The 27300-nt window shown below is 41.7% G+C and overlaps 1 protein-coding gene across 1 annotated transcript; it reads left to right on the top strand.

The window, feature by feature from the left end:
• Positions 1-16245: 16245 nt before the first annotated feature.
• LOC143486001 (CD276 antigen-like) lies at positions 16246-25737 on the top strand. Its single transcript, XM_076985767.1, has 4 exons — positions 16246-16561; positions 21001-21351; positions 21434-21706; positions 24406-25737. Exons 1-4 carry the CDS (start codon positions 16516-16518, stop codon positions 24657-24659), a joined length of 924 nt encoding a protein of 307 aa, XP_076841882.1. The 5' UTR covers positions 16246-16515; the 3' UTR covers positions 24660-25737.
• The last annotated feature ends 1563 nt before the right edge of the window (positions 25738-27300 follow it).

Genomic DNA, 27300 nt, shown 5'->3' with positions numbered 1-27300 from the left:
TTTGTACAGTTCCTGCTTATATGACCAAGGTCACCACAACACCAACACCGCCGACTAGATGGGTCTGAATCACTCCTAAACCTAGACCCCCTATTCCCCACATAAAAATTTGGTGAGTGGGCTCTTTCCTCCTTTAACTTCCGAACCTCCTGAGTTAAATAGTCAATAGCTTTCAGAACCTCAGTAAGAGCGCCAGCATCCCCCTTCTCACAATGTGCCCGAACACTCCGGACCTTAGATTCCTCTGGCACATAGTCTTCCCTCTCTAAATCCCGTAGCACTTCCAGCTCTGTAGCTAAGGTAATGGCTTCCTCCAAGCTCTTCAGTTTGGCTGCCCTCAACTGCACCCTTATATCACCCCTTCCCACCTGACTGATAAAATGATCCTTTGCCAACATATCTACGACCTTACCTTCCACCCCGGGATAAGCTCTCTGGGCCAATCTCCTTACTTTATTCCCAAACTCACAAGCTGATTCCCGACCCTCACGTCTACAGCTTTGAAAATTGAGCCGCTCAACTTCCTCATTAGCAGGTGGAGTTAAGTATTTCTCTAGATGAGTCTTCAGCTGCCTATAATCAGTTCTGGCCTCAGCTGGTAAACCCAAGAAGACTTCCCGAGCCTTTCCTTTCAGTAATAAGGTCATAAACTTCACCCTTAAATTATCATCCCAACCATTCAATTCAGAAGCTAACTCAAACTGCCCAAGCCAGTCAGGCCACGTACAGGAAACACCATCAAACACTTCTGGCATAAATGCGGGCCGAGAAACACCCATAGTAGAATTAGAATTACTGGAAGAGTCCATCTCTACGTTTCACTGGGGGGAGGGTAACCTTCTAAAAAAAGGACTTAATAAAAACTATCCCACCGCTGCCACCAAATGTAATGGTTTTGCCTGTGTATCAATTATCTAATTGTTTAACCGCTGCCACCACCTTTGATAAGCCAGGAAGGTCTGGCCAGGATAATTCAACAATAATTCAAAGGGACCTTAATACTATAAAAATACACAGTTTATTATAATACCACAGTAAAAAGTTCCATCACATCCCCGGTTGTCTTACCCACTATCGGATGACTGCTAAGGATCTATTTGGGCTAAGAATCTATGTAACACACACACACACTTCAATGCATAATCCACACATCAACACTGCACGTCATTTTAATGACCACCACAAAGTAACCCCCCACTTTACGATCAACCACCCACTTACACAACACCACACCCACTGAATATGGAGCACACTATCATATAATATGTGTTGCCTAGCCCTAGCTCAGCCTTCCTACACAGCTATAAGACGCCTGGGAGATGCATAGAATCATAGTTAACACTAGCAGTCACTCTGCATTTATAAAATAAAATTAGACACGGAGACTAAACATCCGGGAAATCCGCTATGAGAAACACACATTAAAACCTAACCCCAGGTTATCACGGGAGTATATCTCCATAAAAAGTCTAACTAAGGATCAACTGACCCGGCTTGGTTTGGGAAGTCCTCGCCCCCAGGTGCAACCAGTCGTATTTCCCGGTTAAGCGCGTCTCTTCAAACGCCAGGCAGCACAATTAGTTCGCAACCCATCAGCCTCCGTCTTCTCTCTGTCGCGACACCCACAGCCGGTCCAATCCCAGGAGTCCCCGTTCTCAGAAATCACTTCCTTTTAAAACCCAGACCCCGCCCCTTTTTCCTAAATTAAGGGTTTTTTACACACCACTAGAAAACCATAAACTGTAACCTCTAATCTGAAATCTGTAATCTATATGACACTCAAAGGGGGCTGCAGACAAAACAAAGACCAGACACGAAATAGAGAAAACACAGGGCTTGAATTCACAGGACTAACCAGGGGACTAAGCCAGAGATGTTCAAAAGTCGCAAAATACTAGTCCAAGTCACGAGTCTTTTGATTAGAGTCCAAGTCAAGACACAAGTCAATACCAGGATAAAATTCGGGACAGATTATGAAAAATAACAATTTTATATATTAGCTGTATTGACTGCTAAGTGGTTATCGAAAACAAAACAAACATATCTGGGCAGTGCCGGCCCTGACCAATGTGGTGCCCTAGGCGAGATTTTGGTTGGTGCCCCTGTATCAATCATTGTGTTGATTGTGTGACTATTAAAGAAACAAATAAAAAGCAAATTACTTAAATATTACCATATAACAAGCAATAAATATAAAGGTGTTGCACAAAAAATATTTAAAAACCATTTTACATAACAGTGCAGAGAACAACTTTTAAATATTAAAAATAAGTTTTAAAAATAAAAAACAACAACTACCACCAGTGCAAATCAGGGCAATTTGCCTACTGCAACATTATTATTTCAAAAGTGCATCTGCAGTGAACAGAGGAGCATATGTGTGTTTTAATATATATTTATTTTAAAAACTTGCTGATATAAGCTAATAGCACCTACTAGGATTGGGCAGAGGGGAAAAAGACACAATGACGATTGAGTGTTGTGAGTCAAGCGAGCTGGTTTCAAAGAAAAACACAACAGCTACAGATTGGCAACATTTTGGATTTGTTTCTGTGACAGGCAGGGTGAGCAACTTAAAAAGGAAGCAATCACGCCAAGTCTCAGGGAAATAGGATGTTTTAATAGAAAGTGTGCAAACCAAAAACCCGTGCATTGTTCCGAATGAAGGAAATTGTGACAACTAGGAAAGAGGGCTGAACGCAGATGCGGACTGAACAAAGGTTTAATGATACATATACACAACATACACAAAGCACACAAAAAACATACACCAAGAATCAAACACCTAACATTGGAACCAAACACTAACATAACTGGGGGAACATGACTACAGAAAAAGAAAGGCATTAACAAGCATATAACTAGAAAAACCACAATCTGAAGTACAACATCAAAGAACAGAGAGTACAACCAGAGAACACCAAGAATCCAACAGGTATACGAGCAAGAAGTACTTACAATAACCGACAACACAAGAGACTAAACACAAGACTTAAATACACTAACCAACCAAGGGACTCAACAAGACACAGCAGAAAGCAATAACGAGGGGCAGAAAACAAGGCAGGGGAGTGAAGTCAGACACAATGAGGAATTTCAAAATAAAAGACAAACGGAAGACATGACCGACAGGAGGGAGGCAGGCCTGACAGAACCCCCCTCCAAGGCGCGCCGCTCTGAGGCGCGCAACCAAACTCAAAAATCAAGCAGATAGGAGGAACCAAACCAGGAAACGAAGGACAAGCTGGGAGCTGGGGAGAATGCATTGAGGGGAATGCAACTGGAACAGAGGACCTAGGGGCAAAAACAGAAGGCTCAGGGGACAGAGGGCTAGGAGATACAAACACAGGAGCGGAAACAGGTTGAGGGGGACAAGAAAACAGGACCTCTGGGGACTGGACAGGACGAGACACCGGGGAAGCAGGATCCGAACAGGAAACAGTACTGTGAACAGGGAACGAGGCAGAGACAGATGCAAATATATTCAAAACTAGACACATGAACAAAATGGGTGACAACTCTAGGAACAAACATGGGTACAGGGACAGAAACAACACCAGATACAGTAACGGGCATGGGCACATGAACAATGACGGTATCACGTACAGAGACAGGGAACAGAACAAAACCGGGCACAGAACAAGGCAAAAATGGGGATACACCAGGGGGAGAAGCAGACAATACATCATCAAGTCCATGACCACAAGTGGGCAACACAGTCACTGGGGGAACAGGATGGACGGTGACGGGCTGGCGGGCAGCGGGGACTGGTGCAGGCCTCTCCTGGGCCTGTGCAACTGGAGGCAGTGAGCCCCTCTGGGGCGCGGGGACTGGTGCAGGCCTCTCCTGGGCCTCTGGAACACGAGGCAGTGAGCCCCTCCGGGGCGCGGGGACTGGTGCAGGCCTCTCCTGGGCCTGTGCGACTGAAAGCAGTGAGCCCCTCCGGGGCGCGGGGACTGGTGCAGGCCTCTCCTGGGCCTGGGCAGCTGGCTGCGGGTCAGGAGGCGCCGAGGCAGCTGGCTGCGGGTCAGGAGGCGCCGAGGCAGCTGGTCAGGAGGCGCAGAGGCCGCTGGAGCATCTGGGGAGGAACATGGACATGCCCTTGCGCCGCCCCTCAGTCCCCTCTTCCTCCCCACATTGCCAATGGAGTCGGTCTGATGAGACATGAGGGCCCGACGCATAGGCTCATAGCACCCCCCCAAAAAAGTCTTAGGAGAATCCACCATACTGGTGGAGAAGACCACTCCAGGAAAAGGTGTAGTAGCACCTACAGTCTCAGACATGCTGTAGGGCTGGGGGGCAACACCAGAGAACCTAGCCTGTAAGAGTTTGAAAAACCCCTCCACAGTCCAGGCTTCCTCTGTCCGGTGCGCAAGGATGAGGTTTGCCCACTGAAGCGCCTTTCCCTGTAGTCTTGCCCTCAAAGAGCACCAGAGCCTTTTCCGGTGGCATAGGGCATGTCAGGAACTGAAAATACAGGCTACATTGTAGAACAAAGGCATCAGCATTACGCTCCTCTCCATCATACATGTCTGGGGAGTCAGTTAAAGAGGGCATTGCAACAGGTTTACCTGCAGTGTCCAAAATGAAACATGACTGCAAATAGTCCAGCTGTACCTGAAAGTCCTCATCATCTTTGGGAGGAGGCAGGCAAGCAACATGCCTCACTCCACTGTCCGCTGCGTTCATTGTGTGGTCGGTTATTCTGTGACAACTAGGACAGAGGGCTGAACGCAGATGCGGACTGAACAAAGGTTTAATGATACATATACACAAAGCACACAAAAAACATACACCAAGAATCATCAAACAACACCTAACATTGGAACCAAACACTAACATAACTAGGGGAACATGACTACAGAAAAAGAAAGGCATTAACAAGCATATAACTAGAAAAACCACAATCTGAAGTACAACTGAAAGAGAACATCAAAGAACAGAGAACACCAAGAATCCAACAGGTATACGAGCAAGAAGTACTTACAATAACCGACAACACAAGAGACTAAACACAAGACTTAAATACACTAACCAACCAAGGGACTCAACAAGACACAGCAGAAAGCAATAACGAGGGGCAGAAAACAAGGCAGGGGAGTGAAGTCAGACACAATGAGGAATTTCAAAATAAAAGACAAACGGAAGACATGACCGACAGGAGGGAGGCAGGCCTGACAGAACTAACCAGCAGTCAACTAGTACAAAGACAAGACATATATAGACGAACAAACGACCCTCAGGTGAGATGGATCACGGGTCCCGCCCACCTGAGGGACGAACATCACGGACCAAAAACAGGACCGCTGCCGCTGTAACCGTGTAACAACGTGACAGTTTCAAATAAAAATGAGAGACCATTGGAGCACGCCCCCACAATTCTAATTCGATAATATGATTGGTTGATAAAACTGCCAATCTATAATAAAAGCTCTCAATGTAAAAGGGCCTAGAGCTCTCAGTGTAAAAGTCCCTGGAGCCCCCCTATGTCAGAGCAGCCTGCAGTGGAGGAACGCTGCCGTACAAGTGAGCGAGTGTGGGAGGATACACACCAGTGCTTGAGAGCAGCCATTCACACCTTTAAGAGGAAAGCAGACCGAAGATGAAGAGACACACCCAGGGCCGGTGTTACACCAGATTCTGTGACCGTCGAGTTTTGTGACCACAGGGGGCGCTATTTCACAGTTTCTGTTCACAGGCACGAGCGCTTTACGAACGCTACGTAAACTACACTGATGCGCTTTCTTTTCTCATTTTGTTGGTGTCCGCGATCCAAAAGCCGACAGATATTTGTATTTACATTTTATCATCTCTTAATTACATAAATGTACTTAAACAAGAATGTTTTGATCATTTTACACGAAAATAGCAAGCGTCATCGTAAGCAAGCGCTGTAAGATTATGTAATTACGAATGGTAATTCTGCCCCTTTGGATAAAATGTTTAAATATAGAGTAATAAAAAGTTAGAATAAATTTTTCTTGGTTTTCTGTTATTGTGGAGTCACGGTGGGGTTTCCATGGTAGATGATGAAACTGTGCCAGGTCTTTAAACCATAGTTATTCACAAGAGTCATTTATCACAGCTGCCATCAGAATGTGTGACCCCACTGAATGTCCAGATACTATTGATAATAAAACAACCACATATTTCCAGGAGTCTTACCATCCTCTCACCATTGCAGCCAACAATAAAAATCATCAATGGGATGGAGAGGTGAGCTTTTTAACTGGGGTCACATATTCTGATGGCCGCCATCAGAATATGTGACCCCACTGAATGTCCAGATACTATTGATAATAAAACAAACACATACTTCCAGGAGTCTTACTCACCTAGGGCACCACATTGGTCAGGGCCGGCTCTGGACACACCCATCTACTGGCAGGGGATAAGGTCTGGGTGGACACTAAAGATGGCCGGGTGGGGCCACGTCACACGCTGGGTGGTCCTTATACTGTGTGTTCACGTATCAATTAGGTCACCTACAGGATCGGCATACCAGGGAGTTGCCGTGCATCGTCGGCCTTCCACATCTCTGCGCTGAAGCCTGTGACCAGTGTATCCCTTAGCAAGAAGGAGTCTGGGCCTCCTCCTCCCAGGATGTTTGACGACGGGCCAGTGTACACGGTGAAGACCCTCCTGGACTCACCATTCAGAGGGAAGACAATCCAGTATCTGGTGCACTGGGAGTTATTATGCAACATGCTATGATTCCAGGTAGTCTTGATATAGATAGATAGATAGATAGATAGATAGATAGATAGATAGATAGATAGATAGATAGATAGATAGATAGATAGATAGATAGATAGATAGATAGATAGATAGATAGATAGATAGATAGATAGATAGATAGATAGATAGATACTTTATTGATCTCAGAGGGAAATTCCTGAAATAGTGAAAATGTGAAATCGCAGGGAGCCAGGCCAAGATCACATTACACCACACACTGGAACATTTCTGATTTATTTTAGGAATTGCTCATTTCCTGGACCAAAGAACATTAAACTATGAAGTAAACTATGATTAAAATCTGTCTGGAATTTAATCTTGCATTATGCACTACTGCTCGGAAAGCCACATCATGGGGTAGTTTTAGTATTAAGTCACTAGACGAATCACTAGTATTTCCAAAGGAATACTTGTTTTCACTTGTGGATCTGTTACATATCTTGCATAATATGAATAATGCCTTCGATGCAGGATCGTTGCAGCAAATTCTGGGCCCTGTACACTCTCAATGTCAGTGGGCCCCTATAAATGCCAGTAAATGAGGCACATGAGCAAAATGGGTCCCTCGCCCTATTCGGGCCCTGGGTAGTCAGGTCCACTTTTCCCCCCACTACCACGCTCATGCTTCAATGTATCTTCAATGACATTCAGTGTTTCCAGAGAAACAGGATGTTTTAGACAGAGGTCAGCTGTGCAAGTGCTTCTAAATTTATAGTAGGAAGAACCAGCTTACACATGAAAAAATAGATGTTTCAATCACAAGTTCATACTGTTCTAAAGTTCCATGTTTACAGGTCATACTCTATTTTTATATTCTATTCTCTATTCTTATATTCTGTTATGCACAGGTCTACTCTCTGTTAGCCACTTTATTGTACTTGCCACTTTACTAGATTATACCATATTAATTTTGTATTATATTTCATGTTGGTTATAGTGTTTTACTTTATTAGTAAACAGGATGTTTCGAACAGTGGCGATTGCTCTAAGACTGCAGGGGAAGCTCAGCTTACCCTAAAATGTCAAAAAATAAGTGATCAAACATATACTGTTGTGTGTACGTCATTGACTATATAAGCGCTACAACGCGCTCAACTTTTGTTCAGAATCAGCTTCTTATCACTGGTAACGACGTGGCTTTCCTCCCACTCAGTCCCGCAACTTCACAGTGCTTTAAACGGTGTGGACCAGAGACCGTATATATAATGGACGGTACGTCGCCGTTGACTCCCATTGTGAACTTTTGAAGCCACCAAGATGGCCGCACGGACACCGCCATCTTGGATGCGCTTGCGCAGTAGATGAAAATTGGAGCCAGAGCATGCGTATTAGAACCGGTAGGCAGGACTGTATCTCCGCCAGAGACCATATCTCCGCCCCAACATTTGTTAGGATACGCCCACCAGTATAGAAACTTTTGACGTTTTACAAAATAAACAAAGGTAAAAGGTTTTAATACTGCTGTCGAGAGTTTTGCTGTAGAGAGTTTTGCTGTTGAACGCGTTCACGTTTGAGCGTCTGGTATGTCAACCAACGCAGCTATTAACTGTCAATCACATTATCGCCACACCTTAATAACTTCTATAAAATCTGTTTATCGTAGAGAAAAACACTGGGAGAGATACTAACGCAATGGGTTGTTATAGAATTGACAAAATATAATTGCTCAAAAAACCTATTTTACGTGTAATAAAAATCTCGTCCGGCCCATTCACTTACATGGGAAAGGGCAGGGTTAAAAGTTGTACTGCAACCAGCCACTAGAGGGCAGCTGACTCACGGAGGCTTCACTTTTCACTCGTGTCGTCCAGTCCACTTATATATACGGTCTCTGGTGTGGACGCAGAGCGTCTACAGAATTCAATAGCGAAGCGAAGAGTGCAGCGAAACAAGATGAGCCATTGGATAAATGCTGGGCTTTGTCCCGCCCATCAGACGCTCAGCGTCTCTGGAGGTCTATGGGGCAATGGGCTGGCCTCAGCTGGCTCAGACGCTCAGCTTCTGCATGATGATTGGATGATCTGTCTGAAGCAGAATCGCTTTTTGATTGACAGCGAAATGAGCGAATCAGCGATCTTTTGGTGTAAACCTCCGCGGGAGCAGTTAATTATAATTTTTATTTTCATTCTGTTCTGAGTTGAACCTGAGATTTTCCTAATCCTCTTAGCGGCATTTTCTTCATTAAAAGAAACAAAGAAAGAAAAATTTCTTGTTGGTACGACTGGGTCACAGATCATTTTCTTGAAAAGGAACGGAGGGTAGAATTTACGTATAAATAAACCGACACATTTTATGATGTTGGCCGAAACTGAGCTTCCCCTCCTTGAAAGATCAGCATCTGCCACTGGTTTCGAACAGAGGTCCTTCATCAGCACTACAAACAAAGGGCTTCTGAATTAATTATTAGGAGGAGGAATCAGCATATATATGAAAAAATTGGGGTCCATGGAGTTCATTCCATGGGGTCCTAAAGTTCCAATCGTGTAGATCAGGGATGCGTTTCCCGATAACTAATGATCTTAGAGATTTACGAACAACTTTAAGAACAATGTAACTCAGTGGGGAACTGTCAGAGTCCTCTATGCCCTCTCAGAGGGCCTAATATATTCTTAAAACATAAGATATATAATATAATTTACAGAGTTGTATAATCCAGGTTCAGAAAGTAAAAGTCCTCACCAGGATTTTGCTCAGGCTTCCTGGATTGTGTTGATTCCACAAATTTTACCTGGATTGCACTAATTAGAAAATCTAGCAAGTTTGAACAAAATCCTGGTGAGGACTTTTACTTTCTGAACCTGGATTATACAACTCAACTCTGATAATTTATCCAATTTTATTTTATCTACTTACAGTTTGACAATCGACATCTAAACAATTACAAAAATATAAGCAAATAAATTATTCACCCGTGTCTATTCAATCTGGGATGGAAGGTGAGGGGTTAAGTGGAAGCCTCTGAGCCTGTCTCTCCCCCTATCAGGACTGTGATGCCCGCTGTTCGTTTACAGAGGGCCTGGCAGTTATAATTCAGCGCAATACCAGTTTCAAATTCACCGTAATTGACAGTAAAATTGACCAATCATATCTTCCGTCTTAATGGGCGGGCTTAACTGTATGATAATTTCCACCTGCTGTGGCGACGCTAGCTGTTGTTAGCGTACCACCGCTAGCTAGTTTCGATTCATTCCTTTGATGCCCTCGTGCACGTTGTTTACATATTCCGCTCCCGAGTAACACGGAGCTGTGAACCTTATTTTGCTTAAGAAGTTATCTAGTACATATGTTATTATTTGTTGTGTTTTTAAAGCTGTACTGTCGTCTCAATTTTTGTTTTTTTAAATTGTTAATTAGGAGAGGAAACTAATTTTTTTCGGAGGTGGGTGGATGGGAGCGGGCCCAGGTATAATGGTCACGGTTCGCTACTGATGTAACCACGGACGTAATTTGGGGGGGGGACGGGGGGCAAATGTCCCCCCCACTTTTTCAAAAGCCGGTGTTGGTCCCCCCCCCCAGTTTTTACGGTTAAAACCAAATATTTAAATAGCGACGAATCCATGTCCCCCCACTTTTTATTACAAAATTACATCCATGGATGTAACTTTAAGAACTACAATTTTACAAGTGTTTCCCAAAACTCTTTTTAGTCTGCAAATTTAGGAACAAGTTTTAGTTCTTTGTTGGCTCCGCCTCTGCATCTACACAGGAAAAGCTCCGCTAGTAGCTGAGAGTGTGTATGAGGATCATTGTGCATACACTGTACTGACAATTCTAGGAATGCTTCCAATTCTATGAACACCTATTCTGATTTAGTTTAGTATGTGAAAATGTTCTATATACTGGTGCACAGCAGTACTTCAGTCACAGCATGCACACATTGGGAAACAGCAGCTTTGCTTTGATAATTGGCAATAAAAGGCATTTTATTCAATTGAAACTATTTAATTAAATGTGTACAACAACAAATAATCACTTCTATCGAGTTATTGTCATTTGTCTGATATGAATGAAATGACTTAAACCCTGGAATAAACTGAAACAACATATATTTAAGCTCAGATATGAACTAAAAGACTTTTGGGTTGTTGTGACACCACTAAACCATGGTTCATACAACCAAAGTTAATTTAATTGTAGAAAAATACTGACTACATTATTCAAGCTAGTAGGTTTGCTTTTTCACAATAAATATGAAATTCACCCCAGTTCATTTTCTTTGAATTTCCTAATCCTAATGTAAAAAATGTCACATGTACTGAAGTTTAACACTGACTACACTATGCTCAGTATGTTCTGTTTTCCTAACTGTATTAATTTAACTCACAAACTTTGTGACCTTCATTCAAAAGGTCAATATTAGGTATAAAAGCAAAAAAAAACAAATCTTTGTTAATATTTTGACCAGCAAGTATTCAAATTAGTCCATTACTTTAGATTCCTTAATGTTTTAAGTAGTGGTGGGCCGTTAACGGCCTTAACGGCGGTCGTTAATTTGATACTCTTATTGGGCGATATAAAAATTATCGCCGTTAATCTATTCTTAAAGTTGGGTTGGGAACTGGGTCAAAATGGGTAAGCAAACTATGATGACTTTCAACTTGATAGTTTAGTTCGGCTGTATTCCTAACCAAATTGCACAGTACGGGAGAGAACGAGTTTTTAAACCTGTGAATTACAAATCGTACGTGTTTTTACATGGATGCAGCCACGAAGTCGCCAGGTTTGCTTCATGGAAAATTCATTTTTAGGAACGTAAAGTGTTACCGGAGCGGTCGTTTTCTGCATGGTCCTAGCGCTAGATTCGTCGCTATTTAAATATTTCTTTTTAACCGTTAAAACTACAGAGGACCAAAACTGACTTTTGAAAATTACGTTCTTGACAGGGCCGGCGCCAGAACATATACAGTGAGGGGGCGTCAGAAAATTTCGGGGTGGCGAACGTAAGTTGTTTGTTGAGCGGGGGGTGGCGTGTAACGATTGATGAGCGGCCGACGGGGTGCCATGTTGAGATTGCTGTAAAATAAATGGGTCTTATTATTTACATTGAGGGGGCGGGACACCTCGCCTGAGGGGGCGACGCCCCCATTCGTTCCCCCGTGGTGCCGGCCCTGGTCCTTGAGGTTAAATGTACTAAATGTTGGCTTACATTTCAAATATCATGTTTAGCTGAATAAACATGTTATTTAATGTACAGTATGTAGGCTTACAAATTCATGTTTAACTGAATAAACCGTTGAACACGAGTAGCCTACATTTTATTGAGCATGTTTTTTTCTTCTTCAAGTATCAAAGTAGAACAGCTTCCTCAAGCAGTCATTGATGCATTTTGGAAACAGGAGATGAGCCCCTGGTCTAATGCACCCTCTGTATTAAGAAATCCTATCTCAAAAACTGACTTTTAGTCATTACTTGGGTAGCACGCATATGAGCCATTTTAATATAGATTAATCTAGATTCATCTAGATTAATTTCAAGATTTCAGTGATATTAATCTAGATTTAAAAAATTAATCTATGCCCACCCCTAGTTTTAAGTAATCACATAATAAACATAATAAACTGTGACAGGACCTCCAGGCAGGGAATCCTCTTTGTGACTACTCACGTATCACAATAACTCAGTTCACTTTCACTTTTCAAATAAGTAAACAATCTGCAAAAATTAGCATTTTTATTGTAACTATAACATGTCCATAACAACCTGCCAGCTAGTACAACTATGTGTACTTTTAGTGTGCCCAGTAACAAAACTGTCATTTCAACAGTATGAAAACCTATTTACAGAGGCGGTCTTTGCATAGAGGCGTGGCTAGGCAACTGCCTTGGGCCCCTCCCACTGTATGGGCCCCCTGATTAGCTGACTTATTTTTCGCATATTAATGTTGATGGGCCCCCTAGCAAAATTCGCCTTGAGCCCCCAAATTTCTAAGTCCACCACTGCCTATTTAAAAATGCTTTCACTGAGGTGGAGTTAAACCTTTCAGTGAAATTAAAAGACAACAGAAATTACACAATTTACTTTTTTTAAGCAAAACAAAGAAAACAATCAATCCTGACAATATATCTGGTCTGTAAACCCATAAAACACCCATAAACACACAAAACATATTCTGATGGGGAAAAAAGGAAACATTAGCAGGGAAAAAAGTGTGTGTATGTAGTACTGAGCAGGGCCGGCGCCACGGGGGGGCGAATGGGGGCGTCGCCCCCTCAGTCGAGGTGTCCCGCCCCCTCAATGTAAAAAATAAGACCCATTTATTTTACAACAATCGCTACATGGTGCTCCCTCGGCCGCTCGACAATCGTTACACGCACTCCCCCCCGCTCAACAACTTACGTTCACCACCCCCCCATCCCCCGCTCAACAACTTGCGTTCGCCCCCCCCGAAATTTTCTGACGCCCCCTCACTGTATATGTTCTGGCACCGGCCCTGTACTGAGTGTAAGTATTTGAAGCATATATATTCAGGCCAGCCCTACTTGAGCTAAGCAAAAATGAAGGGACTTTATCATAATTTTGTGATGGGTTGTGAGAGGAAGTTTAATTCTTTGTGCATAACCAGTTCTTTTGAACAGTTTGATTCAATTAACTGAACATCTAATTCTACCGATCCATACTTTGGAAAGCTAAAGTTTGTGCTTGAATGTAATTGCTACAAGAAGCCAACTTCAGTACAGTGGTACTTCGAGTTACGAATTTAATTAGTTCCAGAGCCATGCTGGTAAGTAGAAAAGTTCGTAACTCGAACGAATTTCCCTGTTTAAAATAATGGAAATGGTAGGATACAGCACTTACTGTACACTTTACACTAAACAAAACAATCGCACTTTCTTTTCAATACGTCTTCTCAATGTTTGCTAACACGTGAGAAGAACGTGAGTCACGAATGAGAAGTAGTGATGTGTCGGTCGCGAACGAACCGGTTCAAAGAGCCGGCTCTTTTAAGTGAACGACAAGAGCTGGTTCCCCTCTAAGACTGAGCCGGTTCCCCTCTAACTGTGCGTTCACACCGAAAGCGACGAGAGCAACACGGCGACCGGAAGTCATTCATTTTCAATGAGAGTGAACGACACCCAGCAACGCGAACAAGTTGAGCTCGGCTCAACTTTATGCAAATGAGCAGTGACGCGCGGTGGCGACTACCAATCAGAAAGTATGTTTGTACCCTCCTCTGAAACCGCACCTCTGACTTTGGTTCCTACTGATTATTTGTTCCGATTGCAAAATGGAGGAGTGGCTGAGTGGCTGATTGATAGTGGCTGTCTCTGGATGTCCCGCACTTTACGATGTGTCCCTGTTATTGGTTATGATTTTTTAAATTCCTGTTTGATCTTCGAGTCTGGGGTAAAAAGTTTAAAAATTACATAAACATTTTAGGTTTATATACGTGTTTTATACACACACTATGTTTTTTACATGCACTCCTTTATAATCGTGTGTCCTGTCATCAATAGATTAAAATAAATAAATACTGCGTCCTGCTTTAAAAAACGTGATTTGCATATCTGTCACGTGCTGCATGCCGGCGATGTTGGACACGTCCCCACGCGACGCGATGCTGGCGACTCGACTCTGTGTTCGCCACCCCCCCACCCCCCGGTCAACAAAGTACGTTCGTCGTCGCCACACCCCATCAACAAATTACGTTCGCCACCCCCCCCAAAAAAGCAAAAAAGGAGCCATTTGGGAGCCGAAAGAGCCGACTCTTTATGAGGAGCTGAGCCAAAAGATCCGGCTCCCTAAAAAGAGCTGAAATTCCCATCACTAATGAGAAGGCATTGTGGGAATGAGAGTGATAGGCCAACTACTGGCAGCATCTGGGAACTCAGCGTTTCATAACTCGAGCAAGATCTGTAACTTGAGCAGAAAATTTGTTCGATCCGATGTTCATAACTTGAAAAATTTATAAGTGGGACGATGTTCGTACCTCGAGGTACCATTGTATTGTGTTACTGTTAAGCTAATTTTTAATGTGTGATCATTTGTGTTAAAATTAAAATAGTTAAATAGTTTTTTAATGTGATCATTTACGTTAAAATGAATTTGAATTTGAAACAACTTTATTTATCCCCAAGGGGCAATTAATATTGGGCACAACATAACAAGACAACAACAGACAAACATTAAAAATATGAATACCAAACACAAGCGATGAGTCCAGTACCCAAAGATTAATATCAATGTTCATATTACAGTCTGGTGGCTTCTAGTGGCATTTAGTAGTCTAATGGCTTCAGGAACAAAGGTCACTCTCCGTCAAACAGTCTGACATCTAGCACAACGTTACCTATGGCCATGAGGCAAAAGTTCAAACTCATAATAAAGAGCATGTGAAGGATCATTAATAATAGATAGTCCTTTCATCAGTGTTAACTGTTTGTGCAATCACTCAAAGATCTAATTGGAAGTCCGACAATTTCTGAACACGTAGATATTAAATTCTGCAACTGTTTTCTATTTTTTAAGCTCAAAGACTGAAACCAACAGATAAAAGAAAATAAAACAACACTCTCAATAAAGGAACAATAGAATGTAAACAACACAGATGTATCAACAGAAAAAGACTTTAGCTTCCTAAGAAAATACATACGTTGCTGACCTTTTTAAAAATAGTCTCTGTGTTGTCTTCAAATTTTAATTTATCATCAAGAATTGTCTCCAAGTATTTGTCAGTGCTAACTCTCTCTACTGCTTGATGAATGATTGAAATAACATTATATACCCCACAATACTGGAAAGGAATAACTCATTTAACAATTAACTGAAACAGATTGAAATAATCTGATCTGTGAAAACTTTGCATCATTACTGTCATTGTAGGCTGGGCGCTCAGGGAAGAAGCCCACTTCCCGACACACCTCCACAACACCACTACCTCAGTAACAGTCTCCAGATTATAGAGATACAGCACACCTGTCACTAATTACAAACACTCTATACAACAGATTGAAGTTCAGCCAGTCTTAAGAGAATCTTCTAAAGCTGGGCGTACACTGTGTGATTTTAGACCCATTTTCAGCCGAGTTTTCACTCGTGCGACTATTTTTGTGATCGGGCCGATTTTCGCATCGTATAGTTTACACAGGTAAACGAGGAGCGATTCACACCTCAGACCACCAACTCCCGATCAGAAATCGCAGCGTCGCAAGAGTATCAAACATGTTTGGAATTCAAATCGCTCTTCGTGAGAGTATCGCACTGTTGAAGCAGCTCCACGAGCCGACTCTCCCTGCGATTTAGTCGTACAGTTTTGAGCTGGAGCTGAGTACACGATTTAAAATATTGTACAGTGTACGCCCAGCTTTAGGTCTTGCATGAAGAAAATGTTTTAAAGCTCTCAAACCATCTTCATTGGGGATGACCTTGTAGTGAATTTTACATGCCCCCCCCCCCACTTTTTCAAAAGCCGGTTTTGGTCCCCCCCAGTTTTTACGGTTAAAACCAAATATTTAAATAGCGACGAATCCATGTCCCCCCCACTTTTGAAATCAAAATTACGTCCATGGTGCTATGTGTTTAAGATTTTTATGGTTTTCCTCTATTTCAGTTAGGAAATCCATGTCTATAAACATGGATAGAAAATAGAAAACCGTGGGTTGGGCTTGACCATGTCGAAGGAAGATAAAAAGCAGTTAAGTGGAACTTCACTCTGGAATAAAACCTTCCAGCACGCCCGAGACAGACACTGAGACTCTTTTGCCACCGCAGTAACTCAATGTGGAATGCTTTTACAAAGATACCACTTAAGCCGGTGTGTTAAGACACGCTCGTGGTGAGATGCTTTGGGAGATTTACTTTCTGTGCGTTATCATGAACTGTGCAGGTAACAGCTGTTTTCTATCATTGATATCTGCTTTTCAAAATCTTTCAACTTGGTTTTCAGAACTAAGTTACTTGTCTTGGTCATCTCTTCAACTAAGTTGTTAACTTTTAAGTATGCTCCTACATGCGTAAAAATAACCTTTTAACTTTAGTTAACTTTAAAGTTTAATGGCATTTCATTTCTATGGCGTATTATCAGTGTTCAATGTTTACATACAGGGATCCTGAATTCATTCCTTTGATCCACTGTGTGTTTCCCATGGTGTGTGTAAATGATTTTCCAGCCAGTAGTTTGTTCTTTGGGTGTTATTTGACAGTAAAATAAGCTTTACAGTATTTGCCTGTGATTATTACTTGGGGTGTTTTCAGTTATTAATTATGTTGCATAGCTGAGCAACTTTCAAAATTGAAAATACTACAACAAAATGTAAATATTATTTTTATAAGTTTTAAGTTAAGGGAACTGGGAGAGAAAATACCACTGAAATATGTAATGATTAACCAAACTGTACTTAAGTTTGCTTGCTCACAAGCAGATTTAAACTCTTACTCAAAAAACGAAAATAGTTATTTGTGTGTGTTTATTTTATCCTGTGGTCAACAGTGCTGACCAGCCATTTGATTTTGTCAGAGGCTGCAGGCCAGTGGAAATTATTATAAGGTTGGCTGCAATTGACACGTTAGAGAGGTCTAACTAGTGGTGTTGAGGTCTGATATGCCTGTTCTGCTGCCATCTATTTATGTTTATTTTTCACTAGAATGGTGATGTAATTGATACTCGCATACATACAGGAGTGACTAGAAAGACCAGAGCTGAATGTACCACAAATATGGGGTTTTTAAGGCAAGGCAGGGCAACTTTATTCACAAGAATAAAGAAGAACAAAGAGTGCTTTACACAAGAAAAGAAGAAGCTTATGATGTCCTGAGGTCTATCCCCTTGGGAAGGTCATTGCCAACAAATATAATAGATAAAAATTTAAACAAAATTTTAAAGCAATAAAAATAGAACTTTAAATTAAATAATGAATTTAATAATAAGATTAAGATAATATAATTTGGAATTAAAGATCAATAAAACTGGAAACGGTAAATTGAGAGAAATTTAAATAAGAACATAGCTGTTACAGTGAGTATGTCAAACTGAAATGAGTTTAACATGCACAATAATCTTTATTAGCTTGGCACTGCGCGGGATGCACTCACTCACATTCAAGACAGAGAACAAACACGTCGAGACTCTTGACAAAGTCTAGCACGGCACAGTATTTTGACACACACTAAATACCTTGAAATAAATGAGGCGAGATGAGCCACAGGTGAGACAGATGAGCACACACACACACTGAACCAAACCCAAAGAAAGTACATACATGGACAAAAACGGATGCAGACCACAGATTACGAATAAAAAGTCATGATAAATAAAACAGGCTACATTTATGGTACCTACAAAACAATATCTAACCAAAAGCCAGTCAAAACATCTACATTTTTATCATTTAATACCTTGAAGTCTCTCCTGTATTGTACTGGTAGCCAGTGTAAGAGCTTAATAACTTTGATGGCTCCTAGTGAAAACTCTAGCAGCTGCATTTTTAAATGGCCAAATGTGTCAGAGGTAGTCACATTCATTACTCAGGTAGAAGTATAGATACTAGGGTTTAAAAATACTTCTGTAGAAGTTTAAGTACCATCTCAAGCTTTTTACTCAAGTAAAAGTGTTAAAGTACTGCTTTCAAATCTAAAAGTATAAAAGTAAAAGTAATGTAAGGGGAAAAAAAGCCACTAAGGACAAAAGCTTAGGTGGCACCACAGGGATCTATAGTGCACTAGCCCACCTCCCCAAAAACCCCATTCTTCTAAAAGCCATAATGACTATAATGTTATATTAAAATGTTAAATATTGAAAAATGGGCACATATGCCCATTGAAAATGAATGTACTTTAGTACAAAGGTTGGTTGGTCTTCCTGGCTACCAACCTCCTTCCTGGTGCTTAGTTTGGAGCACTTCGCTCGAATTCTCTTGAGTCTCTGCCAAGGACATCTTTATACTAAGGTACATACATCTGCTATGTCCTCGTTGGAGTGTGACATGACATGTGCAGGTGTGATGGGTCACGTATAAACCAATAGGGTGTCGGAATATTATGTTTATACTTCTCATCCAACCACAATCAAATTCAAACTATCCAGATGGCGTGTTTAGTCAGGATAGGGTTTTTTTAACGATGACACGAATGATGAAATAGCAGTAACGAGGCTATTTTTTAAATGTAGTAGAAAGTACAGATAATGGTGTGAAAATGTAAGAAGTAGAAGTAAAAAGTCATCTGAAAAATAATTACTCCAGTAAAGTATAAATAACCAAAATTTCTACTTAAGTAAGGTAATGAAGTATTTGTACTTCGTAACTTGACACCTCTGGAAACGGCTATAGCTGATTGATCGTCTTTTTTTGGAGACCTGTTATTAGACCTGTCGGAGGTCATTACAGTATCATCAACCCTGCTAGGGACAGAAGCTTGAACAAGTTTCTTAAGATCTGGATTTGTCAAAAATCTCTGGTCTTATTGATGTTCTTAAGATGATAAAAGGCAGAGGTTTGCCAGTTCTTTAGAGTTTAGTGTTTTCAAGTCTAAGTAGGCAGCTAGTCAGTGCCTTTCATTACTATTACCAAATATAATAATCTCTGTTTTATCTTTGTTCAACTCTAGAATGTTTTGACCCATCCAGTTAGTGATGTGCTCAAGGCACTTGCAGATAGTTACAGACTGTAGTTGTCTGGTGAAAGGGCTCAGTAGATGTGTGTTCAGCTTTCCTGCATTATCTCTTTTGAATCTGAACTGCAGTAGCATTTCTCCATGTTACTCTGTTCACCTGAAATAGTTTTAGCTTTAAGTGGAGGAATATCATCCATAAGACTAACAATTTTTTAGTTGAAATTGTTCAGCAAATCATCAACAGATCCAGGTGATTCATATAGTGTCATGCTCTGCTTGTGAAAAGTGTCGCTGTTCTGTCGTTGATAAACCTCTTAAAATTGACATGCTGGGATTTCTGTTCTGTTGAGGCCTGTGTATCACAGAACACACAGTAATGATCTGATAAAGCTACATCCACAACAGAGACTGATATGTTAAGATGTGAACACACAGTAATGATCTGATAAAGCTACAGTCTTAACAGAGGCTGATGGGTTGAGATCTTTTGAAATGATCAGAGACAAAGACCATGATAGTGTGTACTTCCAGCCACAGGCTGAGAGATCACAATAGTGTCTAATATGGCACAGAGCTCCTTGGCGTAACTGTGCTTCAGATTGTCAATATGTTTATTAAAATCCTCAGCAAGTATAAAATGGTCGAAATCAGTCGAAATGAAAGATTTCAAATCTGAAAATTCATCAGTAAAATCTGCATAGTACCTTGGAGGCCTATAGACTAACTAGTAATATTTTTGGGATGTTTCAGGGCACCTCTGTACCGTGACACTATGTTTCAGTTTAAAATATAAAATCAAGCCAATGGATTATATTAAAATCATTCATTGAGATTTGTTTGTTAGCAACCCAATATTAAGCTGAGCTGACTTAACAAACACTGTGGCTCAAATCGTACATAGTGCAGGTTTACCACATTCACAGTGTTCAAGACATACTCCCTGTTTTTCCTGTTTCTGGGAAGTAATGGAATGTGACAGATAACAGGCATACTGGGTCCAAGCTTCTTTTGAAAACAAGTACATTTACATTTATTAGCAGACGCTCTTATCCAGAGCGACTTACAAAAGTGCTATGTAGTTGCTTGGAATCTCCAAGGTAGAATAGACAGTCCTGAATACTGTTGACTTCATTGCTGTAACAGCAGGGACTCAGAGAAGATCACTGTGGCATACTACTTGAGCCCAAGGTGACCTTTTCCACTACAGTGGATGATGGTGGGTGGGGGGTCCTTTTGCAGATGGGACAGAGAGCGTAGCTGCATTTGTGGTGGTGGTTGTGGTGCCAGAGGTGGTGTGGGAGCTGTACGCTTCGTAGAGGACAGTCTGAGAGATGGAGGTGGAGATGAGGCAGTCGATGAGTTTGGAGAGGGAGCTGGACAGATCTTACGCTGGACCCGAGGACTGGCTGGAAGAGCTGATTGTTCTGCAGATGGACCAGAAAAAGAAAGCCACACTGTGGCAAGATACCGATCACATCAAAAACCACAAGGAGCAGCTTAAAAACAAATAATTTTCTCCAGTGTTTAGGAAGAAGGGCATGCAGTTACGCAGAGCATATCAGCATGCAAAAAAGAAAACAAAACACCCAAAAAAAATGACATAGAAGACGGACGCTGTGTATGTATCCTGATTATGAACTCTGTGGGATCCATCAGGATTCCACGAGAACACCATCTAAGCAACGGTCATTTCTAAAAGCATGTTTATCTCCACAGCGTTTAAGGTGAGCACCCCCTCTAGCCACCTGGTCGCTGTCCGAGATCAGCCCGTCGTGCTGGCTTGTGAGTTCACCCCTGACTCGGACCCCAAGCTCTCGAGCCTGGTGGTTACCTGGCAACGGCAGGAGGACTCCCGCGTGGTGCACAGCTTCTATTATGGGCAGGACCAGCTGGATCGGCAGAGCGCCGACTATCGGAACCGCACGGCACTGTTCGCCTCCGAGCTCCAGAGAGGAAACGCTTCGCTCAGGATGGTGGGGACAGGATTAGAGGACACGGGCAACTACCTGTGCTTGGTGAGCAACACGAAGGGATCAGGGAGAGCACAGGTGCATCTGGAGTATGGAGGTATGGATTACGTGTGTGTGTGTGTGTGTGAGTGAACTTATGAGATATTCACTGCTTAACACTGAGTGTGTTTACTTCTCAGCCTTATACACGGAGCCCAGGCTGAGCATCAATGTGAGCAGCGTTGGTGCGGTGGTGCGGTTTGACACGCAGGGCTTCCCCAAGCCGGAGGTGCAGTGGGTGGATGCCGAGGGCAAGGAGCTCCCCCACCACACGGAGCTGTCAGTCATGGCTGTGGGACTATGGCATTTGAGGAGCAGCTATGAGACTCATACCACCAATGCCAGTGTGATCTTTACTCTTAAAAACCCGCGTCTCAATCAAGACCTGCAAAGGCCTGTGACTCTCGCATATGGTGAGGCTCATTTTGTCCTGACATCCTACGCTCAAGAAAACCTGAGCAGAGTGGCAAAAAGTGGCAGGTTCAGAAGTCCCAACATTATCCAGTAAAACATTCTGCTGCGCTTGAGATTATGTCCTATAATAGGGGAAAAAAAACAAAAATGCGGTTTGGTCAAGCAACACGTTTTTATCACCTAGAGATTATCATGTGCACAATCTTCAAGGACATATTTTTTCATTGAAGATATAATCCAACTTCTCACCAAATTCAGAAACAAATTTCAGAGAAAATGCAGAAAGTGTCTGTTCAAGTGTTTATGATGGCTGCAGTAGCTGGTCAGAAACATGCTAGCAAATCAAAACACCGAAAGATTGCCAACGCTCCCCAAAATGACAGGAAACGAGTAATAGGGAGTAGGGAAAGAGCTCATTTCTCTATAAGGATCAGTTCAAATATCCCACAAATATCTACCAGTTATTAACAAAATATGTGACTGAAATACGGTTTATGTTTCAGATGGCTGACCTTTGCGAGTCAAACGGTTTCGGGTGCACAGCAAGTTTCTAACAATGCTATCTTACTTCTGACTATTTCTTGGCAGAATGGCTAATGTGTTGTTTTTTCATGAAGGTAACAGTCAAAACAAGGTGTAACACCCCTCTCTGCCAAACCAAAATGACTGGAATCTGCATCATTTGCATAAATGGTCCGTAAATTATGTCTAGCTGTAATTATGTTTAGCTGTCCCACAGCTAAAATGTCTACACGCCCAGTCGAGATCATCTTGTTCCCAGTTTCGGCTCACTACCACCACACAACTCCCTCTGTGCACAATAGCTGAGAACCTGATAGTCTAACTACCATGAAGGCATGACAAGCTAGTCATTTTTTCAACTATGCCTGTCAGCCAAAGTCTCGTAGGACAGTGAACAGGCTCAGATCTCACCACCCCAGTAGGCTCAGTATCTTCAAACCACTGGGGAATCTTTTTCTGCTTTGTTCTCATTATAATGGATAAGTTGAGGAAAACCAAAACAAAATGCCTTTCAGAGTCTGACAAAAACCCCACAACTGAACAGTTTCACCCCAATGCTTCATTTTCATTGGTTAAATTCTATGCATATTTTGCTTTACTTTTACATATTTTGGTCCCATATTTAAAAAGAAAACATGACAATTTCTTTGTTCTTGAACAATTTTTACATTTTTAGATACACAGCAAACTGGACGTGATGCATTTTTTGGTTTTATAAAGTTTTATAAATTGCTGGTTAACATAACAGCCTGCTTTATAACTTCGACATGAGTAGAGGTGTCAGTAGGTGTGTCCTTTTACAAAGCTCTGTTATTACATTTTCAAAGGGATCAAATTTGAAAGTGTCTTTGAGTCTGCGTGAGGGTGCATAATGTACCCTAGACTAAACACCCTGTTCAGTTACGCTTACTGTAGGAGCTGCCAGCACTTTAGTGAGCACCTGGTAGACATATGGAAAGTCTTTTTGCAAGGCAACCAGGTTGTTTCATCTGGCTCAGATGCCACTGATATGTAGGAATGCGTTTTAGATAAAGCACTCATTTGCTTTTTATTTGCCTGTAATTTAAGAAGCACTACAGAAGCTACTGCTTCCTGCTCCTTCTCTCCCAAGAAGTGAAACTTATTCCATCTCTGCTGTTGCAAGGACTGAAAAAATTACATCAAATAGTATTGCATTTTCTATACAACTATATAACAATAAATTACATTTAAAAAAGAATATTAAACTCCTAACACACACACACATTTTATGTTTATTTGTGTGCAAGTTGCATTTTGCCAGAGTTTGTCATAAATGATCATCTTTCTGTCTCTGTTAATGTATTCTTGATGTGATGTGGTGACAGGACATCATGATGAGAATGAGTCCAGAAAGACAGACAGACAGCATGTGCCTCCCACATGCTTGAGTTTCCTATCTCCTCTTCCTCACTCTCAGCTAATGTTGCTGATGGGAAATGTAGTGTGAAGGCCCTTTTCATGTTGGAAGCATTATAGCAGATAATGTACGTTTGTGCTTTATGTCAAAGCACAATATCACAGATCTGCTCAAACTTGTAGCTGATTCTTTCTCCACTGTGGGACCCAGTAAATCTGCTGCAGTTGAACAGAACAGACTGAACAGACCGTCCTGGGACTTGTGTTTTCCAAGTCCGTGAAATGGGCGTTCACACTTAGAAATCCATGCGTGTTTTTGTCAGTCCACCGTTCGCAGACACAGGTTCTTCCTTCTCTAAACTCAACATGATGATGGTCTCTTCACTTAACACCAGATAACATTCTCAACCACAAAACTCCTCTAATTCATAATCTGAAATTATTTTTGTATGGATAATTATAGTGCAGAATTATAGTGTTCTGAATTACAATTACAGCACAGACCAGTCTAGCCTGCAATTACCTTCATCATATGAACAGTCTGACAGATCTAAACCTTTAACAAATGACTGGTCTGGTGAAAAAGGGAAGACGGCTCGTTGCACGTCCATGTCAGCTTGCTTTGGATTTCTTTGAGTATCCTGTTCCCTCCTAACCAGAACCTTCAGTGATTTATAACGAATGCAACTACATATGTGGTGTGAGGATTCTGATCTGTGTACATCACATTGTGTAGGTATTTAACAAATGTGAACAGCTAATCATTTAAACCAAGGCCATTTTGTCTGCTTGATTTCAGGTGAAGATGAAGCCAAATGTGTCATGAGCAGAACAGTCATTGTATTTTCTCTGCTGGTCTGCTGCGTTCTGCTGGTCATTGCCGTGGTGTTTCTACTGCTGAAGCTGCTTAAAGACCGCAAAAACACTTGGACTGCCACGAACGGACAGTCATTACCACTGATCACCACTGAGACATCTCCAGTCATTACCACTGACAATCATTTGGACGTCTCATTAGCCAACATGAAGAGCCACCACCCCCCATCGCCCTAAGAAACGTTGCCAAATCGTAACTGGGAATAATGTTTAGTTAGCAGTAAGCACTTCGGCAACATGGTTGGCACGTTCAGCACTGTGGTCTTGGGTGGAGTTTCCACTGTTTCTATTGTTTCTGCCCACAGTCCCAAAAAAATCAGTGTGTGTGAATGATTGTGTCTGAGTGCATATGAATAACTGTATAAATGTATGTCCAGTGGTGGATGGTGTTCTGTCCGGGGTGTTTTGCATGTGTTTATGTGTGTGTGTGTGTGTGTGTGTGTGTGTGTGCGCCCAGTGTTGGGTGATGCTCTGTCATGGGTGTTGTCCCCCCCCCCCCCCCCCCCCGCACCTGATTTATCAGACCATACCAGTGCCATTTCTGTATGTGTACTTATAACTGAACTAGTTATCGTTTATGTGGTCTTGTGTCCTACATATACAGCTATGTATAATAATGAAGGTTGTCTCCTCAAGAAATTAGGTGATTAAAACCCGCTGCTTGCGTTAAGGTATTTAGGTGTGAATGTCCTGGTCATGTTGGTTATTTTAGGTGTTTAAAACAACCTCATTTTATTCTGGCAAATACCTTCCAGAGGCAGCAGATGTCTGAATGTTATAAACTTTATTATTCTAACAGCATGGCAACATCATGGTTGTTTTCACATAAAGGAAGCAAGATCCAATTTGTTTCACAGCAATTAAGCACTTGTAAATGTATTTATTGAGGAGTAAAGTTGAAGGGAATGTATGACTTAAGCACTGCGAAAATATGCAGATTTAACGTTCAGACTTAACGTTCGAACGAAGGAGATGAGATCATACAGTTACTGAGCACAACATTACAAACAAATGTCACGTATGACAGAACACGGACTGTCATTGGTCATGTTCTTGTCCGTGGTTTGACGCTGAGGCACACAGATCCACTGCGTCCACCATAGTCCGAAGATTCAGGAAGGAGAACAGTGATTCCTTTTTTCATTCTGTACACAGTATGGATCTAGCATATCAGGAGTCATTTTTAAGTGATAAGAGTTTTGTTCTGAAAATGCATTTTCCTTTTTGGTCAATAAAGAGTATTTCTAAAGCTTTATGATCTGATCACTGTTTGCCTTTTTCTAAGTTGTGTATAGTGACTGTTCAGTGGTGTTTCTCATTTTGAATGACTCAGGGTCTGATCTGACAACATTGGTTTTGAGCCCTGTTTGATGTCTCTTGGCAATTTAGGAAAACTAAAGATAAATCTGACCTTTCATCTCTTGACAGTGTTGGCGTACCTCTTTTGTCTTATTTTGTGAGAAGGGCACGTGTTAATGCACAGAATGAGGAAATAAGAATGAAATCAGGGTTATTTGTGTTGAATCAGACGTGCCATTGTGTGAAAAGTTCCTGGTTTTCATAGTGTTACGGTTATGTCATTTGTTGTTTTACACATCTGTTAACAACAATGTGATTTGGCCCCAGATTGAAATGAGCCATTTTTCCTATCTCCAAACTCCTCCACAATGATGTTTTTTAAATACGATATTTGCTCTCTGAAAAGAAAGTCAAACTGGTAATGTTATCTTTCACTATAAAAGCTGCTGGGACAGTTCACTGATTGCCCTGGAGCGTGTAACTCGAGGAATGAATGTCAGAAAGGCAAAGAGGTCTTGGTATCACTCCCTTAGGATCAACTGTGACCCAGTTCAATTCTTAAAAGACTTTAAATTGACATCCATGATGCAAAATTTACACCGGCATCATCAGGGCAACATGTTGTCTGTCTACAGGACATTGTGCTGGAACATAGTGATCAGCAATCCTTACAAGGTATTATTTTGTCTGCTGCAATGGGGGGAAAGTGTATGCTTAGTGGTTAATAAGTAATTCTTATCTCCTTGAGTAGTTTAGATTTTTCTGTTTTGCCTTGATTCTCTTATTTTGTGCACAAGTAATCAATTAAGCAGAGCAATCAAATGAGACATCCTTGGGAGAAGAGTTGAGCCACACTGATTAAAAGGGAGAGGAAACCAACCAAACCACTGTTGTGCCAAGGCGTAAAGCACAGATTAACAATGCAGAGGGGAAAGGGGGCATCTGAGGGCATCGGGAAGTAGGTGGTGACAGCCTGGGGAAATGTACACTACCATCTCCAAAAGATTCCATCTCAGTCCATCCACTGTAAGACAAATTTTTTTTACAAATGGAGGGCACTCAGCATCAACACAGCTCTGCCCAGAAATGGATGGCCATCAAAACTTACAGCAAGAAGCACCAGGAAAATATGAATTCAGAGAAAGGCCAACTCATTCATCACCCACACATCACTTTCAAACAGTTGCACACCTCTTTGTCAGCATCTAGGATAAATGTACATGCGTCTACAATCAGGTGTTAAATGTACAGAAATGGAATTCATGGGAGAGTTGCTAGAAGGAAGCCACTTATCTCTAGAAAGAACAAAGTTGCCTGTTTGAAAACTTGGACAAGCCAGAGGCTTTTTGGAAGTTCTTTCTCTGGTCACACGAGTCCAAAATTGAATAGTTGGCCATAATCACAGGTGCCATGTTTGGAGAAAAGTCAATACTGCATATAAAGAGAAAAACCTTCTTCAAACAATGAAGCATGGTGGGAGAAATGTGAAGGTCTGGGGCTGTTTTTCTGCCTCCAGACC

Source organism: Brachyhypopomus gauderio, unplaced genomic scaffold (assembly GCF_052324685.1).
Source record: "Brachyhypopomus gauderio isolate BG-103 unplaced genomic scaffold, BGAUD_0.2 sc43, whole genome shotgun sequence".
Lineage (NCBI taxonomy): Eukaryota > Metazoa > Chordata > Actinopteri > Gymnotiformes > Hypopomidae > Brachyhypopomus > Brachyhypopomus gauderio.
Note: the sequence above shows the minus strand (reverse complement) of the source record. Positions and strands in the feature narration are given on the sequence as shown.